General features: G+C 40.4%; 1 protein-coding gene across 1 annotated transcript in view; it reads right to left on the bottom strand.

The window, feature by feature from the left end:
- Positions 1-14131, bottom strand: part of traf4a (tnf receptor-associated factor 4a) — a 39724-nt gene that overhangs the window by 11981 nt on the left and 13612 nt on the right. Inside the window, exon 2 of the mRNA XM_046075058.1 lies at positions 382-433. Within this exon, the coding sequence (XP_045931014.1) occupies positions 382-433 (52 nt within the window). The remainder of the gene's footprint in view (positions 1-381; positions 434-14131) is intronic.

A 14131-nucleotide genomic window follows, 5' to 3' on the forward strand; every position in this document is an offset into this window, starting at 1 on the left:
TGCCATAATCAGGTCAACATTTCAATTTGACCAATACATTTGTTTATGACCAAATACCTGCAAAACTAATGACATTCCCATCAACCTCAGCTGTGTTTAGTACTAACTGACAGTACAGCTTCATCAAGTCGATAACACAGCTGTAGAGTCGTAGTCTTGTTATTGTTTACGCTTTTGTTTTACTGTTACACACTTTGTAACTCTTAAAAAAAAAGTAAGTAGATATAAATATAAAGTTTTATAAAGTTTTATTATCATATTTGAGAAGACACTGAGTGGGCTTTAGTGGCACTCTTAAGCTACATATTCTCAATTCATTTTAGCCATCAATTTGGGATGAGGAGTCGGTGAATGTGTGATGTGTGTGAGTGTTAATTGTACCTTGGCATAGTCCAACGGCAGCTGATCCTCTGGACACTTGAAGACGCCCTCACTGCAACAAAACAACAGAAAAGTTTTGTTATTTTTGCAAACACTCAGAATAAAAGACGACTGCAGACAAAAACCGGTTACAAGCATCTCAACAAGGACAATCAGCCATTTTTAAAATCACATTCAGCATCCAGTGAGAGGACTAACTGTGACCCTGACTGAGAACAACCAGAGCTAAAAGGCACTTCTTTGACAGTCTGTAAGAGCAGCGCTGCAGTGTCCTTAGTTTTATTCTGTCTCTTCAAACACAGTTAAAATGAGATCTCTCTGACTCATCACGCTATATGACGTACAAACACACACTCACACACATACTGCACTTTAAAGTCAGATCTTTGAGACACTGGCTTTAATGACTGACTCTTTCATCTTCTCCCCCTCAGAGGATACATCTGCACAGATTTTTATTACAGCAGGGAACAAAATTACAAGTCTGACCCTGATCGGTTTATTTATAATACATAAAGGGATGATTGATGATTCATTTCCCAGCTACTTTTACCATTTCTCTCACAGCTTAGAGTGAGTGGTTAATTTTTGCCCTTGTTTTGCAGTCTAGATAACAATGTGCTAGTTTCGACAGGCTTCTGTTTCTCTAAACCTCTCCATCCTCCTCGAGGCTTTTCCTCAGGAAAAAACAATGATTTGATGGTTTGCTTATGCAAGAGTGAGAAGAGTTTTTGTTCTTTTCCCCTTGCAGCAGTTCAACACGTTTTACTGCAGGCCCGTGCACAGTTTTTGTGGCGCCACAGAGGAGCCCTCACTGGCCTGTATTAGGGCCAGATGAGCGAGTGCCACAACTCATTAAGGCATCCATACCCTGATGTCATCATGAAATATTCACACTTGTAAATAATGGAGGCAGCAGCCACTATGGGTGAGCTTCTACACAGTGTCTAAGCTTGCAGCTGGACAGCAAACTCATCCAGACACACGGAGGTTACTTAAAAAAACAGAAAAGGCAATCAGTGGCTGATGTCTTGAGATGTCAGTGGTGTCGCAACTATCTCGAGCTCCCCTGCTGTTTCTGGATCAGAGATGCTTTAGACTGTCTTCATTTCCAGGTCTTCTCTTTTGATCATTTAACCAACGGCAAACATTACTGTGGTTCCAGCATTTTCATTGACAATGAAAATAATATTTAGCTGCAGCTCTGACTTCTTATATTACTATTTTTTTTGTTTTTCACATGAAATCTACTGAAACTACAGACAAAAGATATGTGTAGAAATGTGTTTTTGTTCAAAAGTCACATGCCCTGAAGCTTGATCTGACCTCCTGTGCAAAGAGGCCTCTCATAACTCCGACCATGCCTAAATTATGTTTAAACTAATTAAGGACAACAGTGGGCAAACAGTAAGTAGATGTCCCTCGGTGCTTTAATTTGGTTGGCTGCAGTGTCACCTGACCGCGTCTCCCAGAGGCCCAGGGACATGTGACAGGATGGGATTGCATGTGCACTTCGCCCCGTCTACCCAGCTGCTATGAATCCAGGGAGTGTGCTGCAGGGGGGATGGAAGCAGAGGTTAGGCCTGAGAGGGGGGGAGGGCTGATGAAAGGGGGGTGGAGGAGGGAGGTTAATGCATGACGAGACAGCAGTAATTCTCCTCCATTAGGGTCACTGTGTCAGCAGGGAGCTGGAGACCAATTAACAAGCCACAATAGGCAGTAAAAGAGGGTCAATCGATTAGAGGCTAAGAGAGCCCAGTCAGCATCTCATGTGTAGTGTGAAGTAATTTACAGTGCTCATCGCCATCACCGAGGAATCATCTCACATTGTGGAGGGAGAAGTAAAGAGAGCACTGCCTGTCCCACAACCACACAGCGAGAGGAGATGGGAAGCGACAGGCTCTCAGCTCTGGACAGGGGATAGCCAGAGGCCCCGTCCAGCTCGGGCCCCGTATCTGATGCACAGAGAGGCAGACAGGCGAAAAGAGCCTAGTCACAGACTGTCAGGATAATTCCTCCCCTGGTTGCAGAGAAGCTCCCGCAGCCTCACATTCATGTGTTCGGCCCCGCTGCTGATAATACCGCTCGACTCTCTTGGTCGCTTGTGAGTCGGAATTGCTGCCACTTTGTGACAGCACATTAGCAGTGAAAGGTGGGGCCTATGTGTAACACAGCGCCAGTTCAATTCCATCCAGCTTGTCTCTGGATATTGAGAGGAGAATGGCAATAAATAATTGAATATCACAAATAGGTCTGTTGAATAATCTATTGCGTTATTTTTCAAATAAATTGATTCATTATTTTGTCCAAAATATGACATATGAAATATGAAAATAGCAACAACTTCTATTACAGCTTCCCAACCCAAACCGCAAACCCAAAGCTTTGCAACCCAAACCCAAAGATACTCAGTTCACTGTGATAGCAAATACTCAGAGAAGCTGCATGGGTCAAGTTAATGTTTTGCATTTTTAGCCATATGCCTACTAGCGGTGTCGCTGTAAATTAGCTAATGTTCGCATGCTAACACGCTAAACTAGGATGGTGAACGTGGTAAACATAACACCTGCTAGCTACACATCAGCAAGCTAAAACTGTCATTGTAAGCAGGTAACATGCTAAACTACGATGTTGTATAATGGTAAACACTGCGACACATCAGCATTTAGCATTTTCATTGTGAACTGCTTATTCTACACCCTCACAGAGCTACTGGCATGGTTGTAGACTAGTCTTTTGCTTGTCAGTTACTTGGTGAAAGGAGTAATTTAGAGGCCAAATGCCAGGTTTGCTCCCCCAGCTTATCAAATGTGAGTATTTGCTCTTTTTTATGATTAAAAACCAAAATACTTGGGGGGTTTGGGGCCGTTGGTCAGACAAAACACTAGGGCACTAGACTAATTGTACAAATAATGCAGAGGTTAATCGTTAGTTGCAGCCCTAATGCAGTCATTGAAGGATAAACATTGTTACACAAAGCCCAAAGGGAAAAATCCTTTGCATTCATCCTTGCAAGTGGGAACTTGCACCTCACGAACCGCCAGTTTCACACAAATGTTTGTCTACCACAGTTCTCTGACCACAGTTCACGCCCTTGTCAATGAACATCCAGGGTGAGAGGCTGATAAACAAGTGTTTCAGTGCAGTGTTGGGATGTCACAGGGGAGCAGCTTAAGACTGGACAGCATACAGTATAATACAATCACCTCATTAAAATTTCATTGCCTCCTTCTGTCCGCTGGTACTAGGAGAGCAGTAGAGGCTCTACAGCTGCTCTGCTGCGAAGACAATCATGTTTAAATCACCTCAAATTCACTGTCAGACAGGCGTACACACATTATCACATTTTGATAGCGTGTAGAAAACACATTCACTCCTCTGCAGGTGAAATGCACCCACTAGTCAAACCCATCATCGCCTCGGACCTTAAATCCCTCTCCCCTCTTATTGCCCTCTCTCTTCCCTGGCCTCAAATCTTCTTTTCAGGCACAGATTAAACAGCCATCCATTCATGCAGCTGATACCACGAGGACAGCCATCACAACATGCTTCGTCACTGTGCGCACGGCTCCTGACAGGCAGACGGTGAGAAGTACAAATCCCTCAGGTTTAATCTCACCGGTGCAGAGCAGAGGAATGTTTTTCAAGCGACAGCGACCAGCCTGCAGGCCACACAGAGAGAGCATGTTGGTGACAGGCCCTCGCCTCACAAACCAGGACCACAGAGTAACCTTGAAACCTGCTCTATATTAACCAACTGAAAGACTACTAAACAAACCTTCCTGTGTTTGCCAATCTAGTGGGTAGGACTGTCCAGACACACTAAACAAACTAAATCAAAAGCATGAGGCCTTTGGAGAGTACAAGTCTACAGCACATTAACACTTTAAACAGACCTCTGTCACACTGGGTATTTTCTCAGATAGCATCGGGAGCCTTGACTGAACTTCCTGCTTATCTCCTGCTGGAGCTCACCGTCAGCATCCATATTTATCCTCCCGCTAAAACCTTTTTGTCTTTTCAAGCTATAACCAGGATTAACTTTTATATACACAAACAAAACCTTAAATTCCACCAGTGCCCTCAGTGCAGGCATCTGGTCTCACAGCTGAAGCCTGCATCTCCTCTCAGGAAGTTGGGAGAAAACAGGAATTTTGTTTTATCTCAGATAGAGTTCCTATAATCTCCCAAATCCATCTGGTTTTGAATTTGTGTACATAAGACTGTGTGCAGTCAAGACTTCTTTCTTCTGAGCCTTGTATAGTAAACAATAATGACTGCTGACAGCATAGAGTGTGTGGTTTTCCTCCATGTATCATCAGTCTGCAATATCAAGTGTTTTCCAGGAGTTTTTCTGATATGTCTGAAAGCTGATTTTTTTTGTTGTTGACACAATTGGCTGCTTTTCTTACATTACATTAAAATTTTATATTTTAGGGTTTTGCACTGTTACTTGGACAAAACGACATGTGAAATACTATATTTGATGACATCACCTTGAACTCTAGAGGATTTTTCACTGGCATTCACAGGACTTTTTCCCCCCACTATTTCCTGAGGAGATTAATTGATTGAAAAATCATTGCAGCCTTACATTTTCTTCTTAGGAATATGAAAACATGATGCCAGATAAAATATTAGTGAGTTTTAGAGGTGCTTATAGGAGGATTTTGTTACCTTTACCTTTTGTTAAAGAGCCAGTAGTAAGCTGTTTCCCCCTGTTTCCAGTCATTGTGCTAAGCTATGCTAACTGGCTGCTCATTGTGACTTCATATTTAGCGTACATACATTACAGGTTGTATCAATTTTCTCCTCTAACTCACAGCAAGAAAGAAAATAAGATTCATTTGCAAAATGTTGAACCATTTCCATAATAATTTTCTGTTGGTGCCTTAAATTACACAGAACTAAAATATCACTGTCCTGCGGAGATGAAGTAGGCTACTGTAGCTCTACTGCATTAACTAAATGAAATATGATTAAGAAGAAAAGCTGATAAACAATGTCCGCCCGAATTCAACTTGTAAAAAAACACAAAACAAAACAGATCTTTGAGGCCAGCGTAACAGATTCCACATTATACTAATATTATATAAAGTACTGTATAAAAAGTACACTACTTAACAAACTGGCTTTTAGTATAGAAGAAATCAGTGTACTTAGCAGTTTTGTACTGACAAATTATGTGTTATTTTGGACAGCTATTGCACTTTAATTATGGAAACTTCACAAAGAGAAAGCAAAATGTTTTTTCCAAATATTTAATAGTTTTTTTTTATGTTTTCCCAGCTGTCTCTGGGACTGTCTTATCACAACCCACAATTTGTTTTAATTTCTTCCAAATGAAAATTGAGGAACATTTCTGTGGCTCAAGCTATTTGGAATAATAGTGTACATCCACCCCTACAGGCGCTGGCACTTCTCAAAGCAACTGACAATCCATCCTTGAAACATCTTGTTCTCACTTCCTGGACTATAAAGCAAAAGGTGTTTGGCCTGCAGAAATTCTTCCTCACGACTAGCTGGATTAACGCCCTCATGTGAGCAGTCGGCACTGAGTAAAGTAGCCCCTAAATGATGTCGAGTGACAGGGGCTGAGGCTGGTTGGTGTTTCCACCAGTGAAACCTTATACACCGTGAGCACAGAGCACTCTTCGCCCACGGCAGAGTTGGCTTTGAGCCGAGCTCTCTGCAGCCCTCTTGTTTGTCTGAAAAGGGAGGAGCAGCTCTTACTTTCACAGAGTGTGATGACACACCGGCCCACAGGTGGATCGACTGCTCCTTCACAGCCTTTATGTGTGGGACATCCACATAGAATGATGCTGTGACAGCCTCTTGTGTGGGATTTAATACCTACAAGATAAGCTGTCCATACCTGTGGTTTGCCAGAGATTATATTGTGCATAAGCCCTCTGACGTTTGTGGTGACGTTCTCTTCTGCCACTTCTAATAGGAAGGCAATGCTAATGTCACCTGCTAACGCACTAAAGCAACGTACCTGATCTAATTAAATGAGTCCACAAGAATTTGTCTGTAACTGAGCTAAGCCTGTTGGTCATGTCTTCCAATATCTAACACTAAAACCAACCAACTATCATCCAATCATCATGTGAAGAGGAGCTGAAATGATTAGTCGATTGACAACCTGCAGTGATCAAGTAATCACTTATCCGTTTTATAAGTAAATAATCCAAAAGTTCCCTTTGTTTAAGCTTCTCAAATGTGAAAATGTCTGCTTTTCCTTGTCATGACAGAAAACTCAACATTTCTGAGTTTTGGACACTTGGTTGGACTCTTGGTTGGACCTTGGTTGGACCTTGGTTGGCAACTGTTATGATGTCATGCAAATGATTGATTGATCGATGTGGAAGATAATCTGTAGTTAGTTAGATGCTGCCCTATACTGAATATCTTTCAGTTTTTGACTGTTAGTCGGAACAAAACAAGTAATTTAGAAATGTCGTCTTGGGAAATTATAATGAGCATATTTCACACATAATAATCTATCAATAGGGAAAACAATCGGCAGAGTGATCGACAATGCAGAGATCTAAACCTTTTAACATGTTGGAGCTGGTTTCTATTGCTATCATCTGTTGATTCACACTACCTTTGGCAAGTTTCCCTGTAAACAAAGCAAGTTAGATACAAAGTCTTACAGGATAACATCTTCTTTATGTATCTTAGTATTGTCCTTCCAGCACCTTGCAAATCCTTTCAGCCAGTTAAGCAGTGGATACTTTAATCCTTAGGAAGAGAGACTGAAAATGATCATCCACTTTTCTGTTTTATGGGATTGGTACAACCTGTCATCCTCCTATAATTTTATAGAATTTGTTAAATTCTTAATCAAATAATTATGTCTGGTGCAAACAGGCAATATTTCTCTTAAAGTATTTGATAACTTTTTGAAGGATTTCAGGAACCTGTTTGTTGAGTTTAGCAGAAGCCTGTCTACAATATGACACCTGTAAAATCCCATCTGACTTCCACTGCTCGCCACTAACAGCCACTGGCAGCTGTTTCATAGGAAGTAACAATGGCTGACAGTGTGCAGGTCATGGTCATCAACAAGACAGAAATAAATTATATCTGACTCAGTGTCAGACAACCCTAAAAAGACAGGCGGAAAATTAAACTGCTTCCAATTGCGATTACACATATTCCAATAAATCAAGCAGAGCTAAACTTTTTTTTCTCCGGCATGTTTAAAATCTCTATTTTATGCTTACTTATCCAGACGAATGCTATTTTTTTATTGTGTTGCTTTGCCAAAGCAGGAAAAATGATGCAAGTGGAAGAAAGGCACTACTACGAGAGCGTAGAGTGTATGTGTGTAGGTGGATGTCTGGCCTCTTTCCCTGGCTTCATCTCCAGCACCCCATGTAACACGCTCACTGGGACCAAATGTGGACCAAGATAGAAAAACCATTAAAAGGATATGAGCTACACTGGCACTACCTAAAAAAATGTGAAGAAAAGAAAGCAGGTTTTTGATGCTGCTGGGATTTTGCTTCCTATCTTTTGTAATATTCCTACGCAGAGATAATTTGTACAACCACACAACAAACACAGTGGATCCTGACTGTCAGAACGCTTGAGGCCATCCCCGCTCATGCCATCATCATCGCTTATGTAATGATATTCGTTTCTCCTTGCAGTTCACCTCACCATGCTGACATTTATGAGCACAAGCCATATGTGAGCGGGTTCACACAGCTATAAAGCATCCAAAGGTTAACAAATTCTCCGCTTGTTTTTCTTAAATGTCAGCTTTGCAGTAGCACTGGCAGCAGATTAAGAGTTATATTACTGTGTACTGTGTGTTGTTTAAGGATTCTGATGGAGCTTATTAATATTTCAACCTAACAACCCAAAATATTTGGTCTTTTTCATAATAGCAAAAGATTGTTAAATAGAAAATGAGTGTGGAACAGAAGTTGATTGCTTATTTGTTACTTTATACCTGGACAAAATTGCAGATAATCTTTTGGCACAGGATAAATATCTATTTAAAACCATTCTGGCTGCAGGCAAACCCTTACAACAAAGAAAGACAGGACTACAATATGAACATTATGCAGAATACTGGAAAAATGTATCATGTATACGTGCCTATAAGATGTAACCCATGTCATAGAAAGACCATGTTCCTGTACAAATATAGTAGTACCTATGTCAACCCACTCCTGTTACTTATAAAAATTATAAAATATAAAAAATAAAGGACAAAAAAAATGACAGGCCAGAAAATCTATTGAGAAGAGGTCTTCTCTCTTTTTTCTGCATTAATAATTGCAGTTAATGGTGTAATAATCCTGTTAACATAATGAATTTCCCAATGATGATACGGTTACTTTTATACATAAGGGCTTAGTAGAACAGAGATTAGACTTATTGTTGTTGGTTTATTATATTCTTTCCTGAAAGCAGACCTACATTTCCTGGATGGAAATATTTGCTTGTGTAATTACAAAAGAAGCTCTGAGAAGCTGCTGCGGCAAAATCAGTCGGTTTGAATTTGTGAGCAATTAGACGATGACTCATCAGATTGCCAGAGGTGCATCTTAGACACAATGTCATGATAGCAAACCGTAAAGGAAAGAGCCACCTGCCAGAGGACAAGCTGGCTACAAAAACAGAGTAAAAAGGAGGAGATGATAGGGAGGAAGGAAGGATGGATGAATAGATGGAGGGAGGGTCAGCGGGAAGAGGAGCAGCCATCTGCAGGCTGAGCGCAAGCCTGCGAGATGCCATAATCCATCCTTAAGTGTGTGAAGAGGGGAGACAGCCTTTGCAAGTATTCATAATCCCCTCAAACTGTCTCCTTCCATCAGTTTGATCGGGCTTTGACATTGAGTCTTTATCACAAAGGGGAGCATTGACATGAAATGCTAAACCAGCTCTTCTTAGTTTGTTTATGTTGACTTTATGAATTTATAGTCCTCATAAACTCAAATTGTTTACTTCCTCCTAACTCATGATATTATGAATTTGGAAGAATTTGACATTTGGGGAAATACGGTTATTTGCTGTTTTGCAGGGCATTAGATGAGAAGATTTATACCACTTTAATGTGTGTCTGTTAAATATGAAGGTAGCACCAGCAGCTAGTAAACTTAACTTAGCATAAAGACTGAAAACAGGTAGTCTGGCTTTATTTGAAGTTTTTTGTATAGATTAAACTAACCAGATGTAACATTAGTGAGCTTTAGAGGTGGTGTTACCTTTAAATAGAGACACGCTTGCCATTTCCCCCTAATTCAAGTGCGCTAAGCTAAGCTAACCAGCTTCTGCCTGTAACTTTATTAGGGCTGGGTATGTTAATGCATTTACACATTAATTAATTAACGCCGACAATTATTTTATCGCACGCTAATGCAGTTTTTATTATTATTATTCTCCTCCCATTACTTTCTGCTGGTGTTTCTGGCTCGACACCTTCTGCTACAATTAATGTTACTAGTACTATTGTTATTAGTATTATTATCTTTAACATTTTGATTATTATCATTAACACTACTATAAATATCTGTACCATTGTTCATTCAGTCTGTACCTACATTACCTTTACTGTGTGTATATTGTGTAGCCTGCCTCCTTCCCCCCCTCTCTCTCTCCCTCCTTCCCTCTCTCTGTCTCTCTCTCTCTCACCCCCAACCGGTCGAGGCAGATGGCCGCCCACCCTGAGCCATGGTTCTGCTCGAGGTTTCTGCCTCTTAAAAGGAAGTTTTTCCTTGCCTCTGTCGCCTAGTGTTTGGTCTTGGTGGGAATTGTTGGGCTTCTGTAAATAACATCACAGAGTATAGTCTAGACCTGCTCTTTTATGAAAAGCGCTCTGTGATAACGGTTGTTGTGATTTGCCGCTATATAAAAATTGAATTTAATTATTTTGAAAGTCGCTGCTTATTGGCTCTGAATACATGTACAGTTGTACTGGCTCTAGACTCTGATGGTAACTTGTTTTAAACAAGCTAGATAAAAGGTAATGCCCTGGCAGTGGCAAATAGCTTTGGTTTAATATTTGATTTGACTGCATTAATGTTTAAGTTGAGATTTACAAGAAATATTTTATTGCTACTGTGTAAAGGGAATACTGCTGGTAAAAATCACCTTCTTTGTTTGAAGTGTTTGCAAACCAGGTTAATGCACTTAAAGCAGTACATTTAAATTAAAAGTGCGCAATACACTACTTTCATTATTCAATTGCGCGTAACTGTGCGATTAAAAATTCTAATTGTTGCCCAGCACTAATCTTTATATTTGGCAGACAGATAAGTAAAAAGTATTGATCTTCTAATCTTACTCTTGACAAGAAAACATAATTCACAAAATGTGCACATGTGATGTTATGAGTTTAGCTGAATAGTTTGACATTTAAGGAAATATCCTACATTTATTCATTTTCTTGCCAAGAGTTAGGTAAGATTGATACAACTCTGTCTGTCTGCTAAATATGAAGCTAGTGCTAGCAGCTAATTACCTTAGCTAGGCACAAAAGCTTAATTAACAAAACGCCTCAAACAAACAATTCAGGAATTAACATGATATTATATTTAAGGTTTAGTTTGTTTAAGGGTGTCATCTGCCAGGTTTTTTCTTGGGGGATGGTGGTAGGCGAATTCTGTTACCTTTGGGCAGAGCCAGGCTAGTTGTTTCCCCCTGTTTTTTCAGACTTTGCGCTAAGCTAAGCTAACCGTCTGTTAAAGACATGAAAGTGGTATTAATCTTCTCATTGACCTATTTCTTCATCACCCTGTGGAAAGAACTGCTGGACATGGATTTCAGTTATGCAGTTCCTTACAGATTTGTTTTCAAATGCGCTTGACAGGCAATAAAATAAACAAAACTGCAAATGTAATAGAATGCTGCAGGATCTTTTGTTTTCCTGGTCGATTTCATTCCCCTAGATTATACGCTCTATGCAGCAGGTACAGGAAAATCAATCCACTTTCATGAACTGCTGCTGATCTGGGTGCAAGGTGGGGGGTTGAGAGACAGAGAAGTCTGTTCCATCGGTTGTAGCGGGAGCTGAGCTCATGCATGCATGAGTGCAGTCACCCTCACACACGCAGTACACAGCAAAAAAAAGAGACCACCATAACAGAGGCGTACCCACACACACACACACACACACACACACACACACTGCGCACATGAAAAGAAAGGAGGGCTTGAAAGGAGATGCTTTACGTTTGATCTGGTTGAAGGAGGACTGCGCCCAGAGATCAATGAAAGTCCTGAGCTTTAACATATCGCACATGTGAGAAGGACCTACTGGTCTGTAAAAGAGTGCTAAAAGCTCCTGTCAAGGTTGCAGTAGGTGTGAAATACCCCACCCTCCATTTTACTACCTTCTGTCACACATTTGTGAAAAATCAAATGCTGCGAAAGAACAAGAGAGTGATTTGCCAACTTAGAAGCCCAAATGGAAGAACTCACAAGCTATAAATTTCCGCAGGCATGTGTAAATTTTATCTATTTTAATCACAGATGATTGGTCTAATTTTAGCTCAGATTCAGAGGGCAGATTTCTGCTCAAAAGGCCGATCTGCAGCGACGGTGGCTGGCTTCGAGGAGCTGTGGCACTGCCACACTAATCCTGTGGAATGCTTGCACTGGACGGAGGGGCTCTAGTATGCCAAGGCATTGCCTGGCCTATTAAAAGGAGAGCTGCCTGCCAAATGTATCCATATGGCATTGGAAAAGCAGTACTAGATACAGTCACTTCATTTTGCCTTCAAACAAGCATTAATGAATCAGCTATTGGGAGTCACTATCATCAAGAAGAACAAGCTGCCTATCAAAATAGGAGTAAATGGATGTTATGCATTTTCAATCAGTAGGCCTATGTGAATTATGTAATTATAATTATTATATAATAAGGTGTGTCATCCAGAAGACAGGAACTTGCTAACGTGCAGGTGTTTAGTTTGAGGTCATTTCTGTTCCAAATTATTTGCCACTGGTTTTCATAACCATATCTGTCCATGATGATGTTTATTATAGCAATAGCTTGACATTTTGGGAAACATGCTTATTCGCTTCCTCGTTTTCTCGCTAAGAGTTAGATGAAAAGATTGATACCGTTCTCGTGTACATATGCTAAATCTGAAGCTACAGGCAGCAACCGTCTAGCTTAATTATCTTAGCACAAAGACTTGAAATAGGGGGAAACAACTAGCCTGGCTCTGTCCAGAGATAATAAAGTCTACCTACAAGCACCTCTAAAACTCACTAATTAACCACTTTATATGTTCTTTGTTTAATCTGTCCAAAAGCCTGTTTCCAGTCTTCATACTAAACTAAGCTATAAGCTAGTTGATAGATATGGAAATTGGATCAGTGTTTTCTAACTCTCTCCAATGTCCCAAAAGGTCATACTATTCCTTTAAGTTTCAGGAAGTGTTTAAACCTCTTTATAAACTTCTGACTGAGTGAACGTATTGCTGATGGCCAGAATATCGGACAGATGGTTGATAGGGAGGTTAGGGTAATGCCCTGTAAATCCATATTCTGTATCATATAGCATTTTACTTTTAACACACTTTCTCTGATTAGTTGGGATAGTAGCAGATAAATCTGTCCTAAACAGGAGATTCACACAATATTTAAATGACATTTAAGCATCCAAAGGACAGGTGCAATTTTGAAATATGAAACCTCCATCAGTCAAAGACAGGATCGAGCTTTAATGGAGTCTTTCTACTATCCTCCCTCACAGTAATAAAGATTAAAAGAAAATCAATCCTGACACAAATCCCACAAGGCGTTTGTGTTAAAAAGCCATTAAAATTTTTAAAAAAGATTTTACATCCAGAGGTTTCATGCTCCTTTAACCAATTAAGACACAGTGTATGAGGTCATTCCATAGTAGGATAATTCACAAGCCTTAAGCTGTGTGGATTTCAGCAAAGCGTCAAAATGCCTTTTTTTGTCAAGACAGTCTTAACTCCATTGAAAGAATGAATAGGGAATATGCCAATGGCTTGTTAGCTGTTCCTAACGGCTCATTATTCCTGTGTAACGACCTCAGTTTGCTCACTGTAGGGTTTGTTTTACGAGTTTCAAAACCACCATGATCTGTTTCCCCCAAGCCCAGAGGCCAAGAGGGACAGTTCGTCTTTAAAGAGAATTTACTCTGCTCTTGGTCACCAGAGGCAGGACATCAATCAGAGGCCACTTATAGTAGAGGTAAAGTTTCACGATTTAGCAGCACCTATTATTACACAAGCTCATAGCACCAGAAGAGGAGGAACGACGCTCTACTGCTTTGCATGCCCTCATCATGAATCACATTTTATAGCAATTCGTAAGCAGAGTACTTCAGTTCACTCATTTATGGAGTCTTCTCTCTATGCCAAAGCCAATAGCAGACAAAGAAGACAGTTGTTTTTACTGCATGCATAGTATACCCCGGGGAAAGAGCCTCAGAGAAATGACAGCTTTCATCACCCTTTAATTAAAGCTATTCTTTTATTGCACAGTGACTGTCACTCCTAAATATGTGGAGCAAAAGTGAGTTGTAAACAAGCTGAGAGGGAAAACAACATAATATCTGCAACCAGACTAAAAATTAACAAAAACAGCTACCACAATACCTTCTTATATCAGACCGACAAGCAGATTTCCTCCAATGCGACCAACAGCACCAGGTGGGCCTTGCAGATAATCCCTCCAACCAGTAACATCTTAAGGACAATGGATCTTTTAATTAACCCACACCTGTTAACCCCGTGTACCAGAAACA

This window comes from Micropterus dolomieu, linkage group LG17 (assembly GCF_021292245.1).
Source record: "Micropterus dolomieu isolate WLL.071019.BEF.003 ecotype Adirondacks linkage group LG17, ASM2129224v1, whole genome shotgun sequence".
Classification (NCBI taxonomy): Eukaryota; Metazoa; Chordata; class Actinopteri; order Centrarchiformes; family Centrarchidae; genus Micropterus; species Micropterus dolomieu.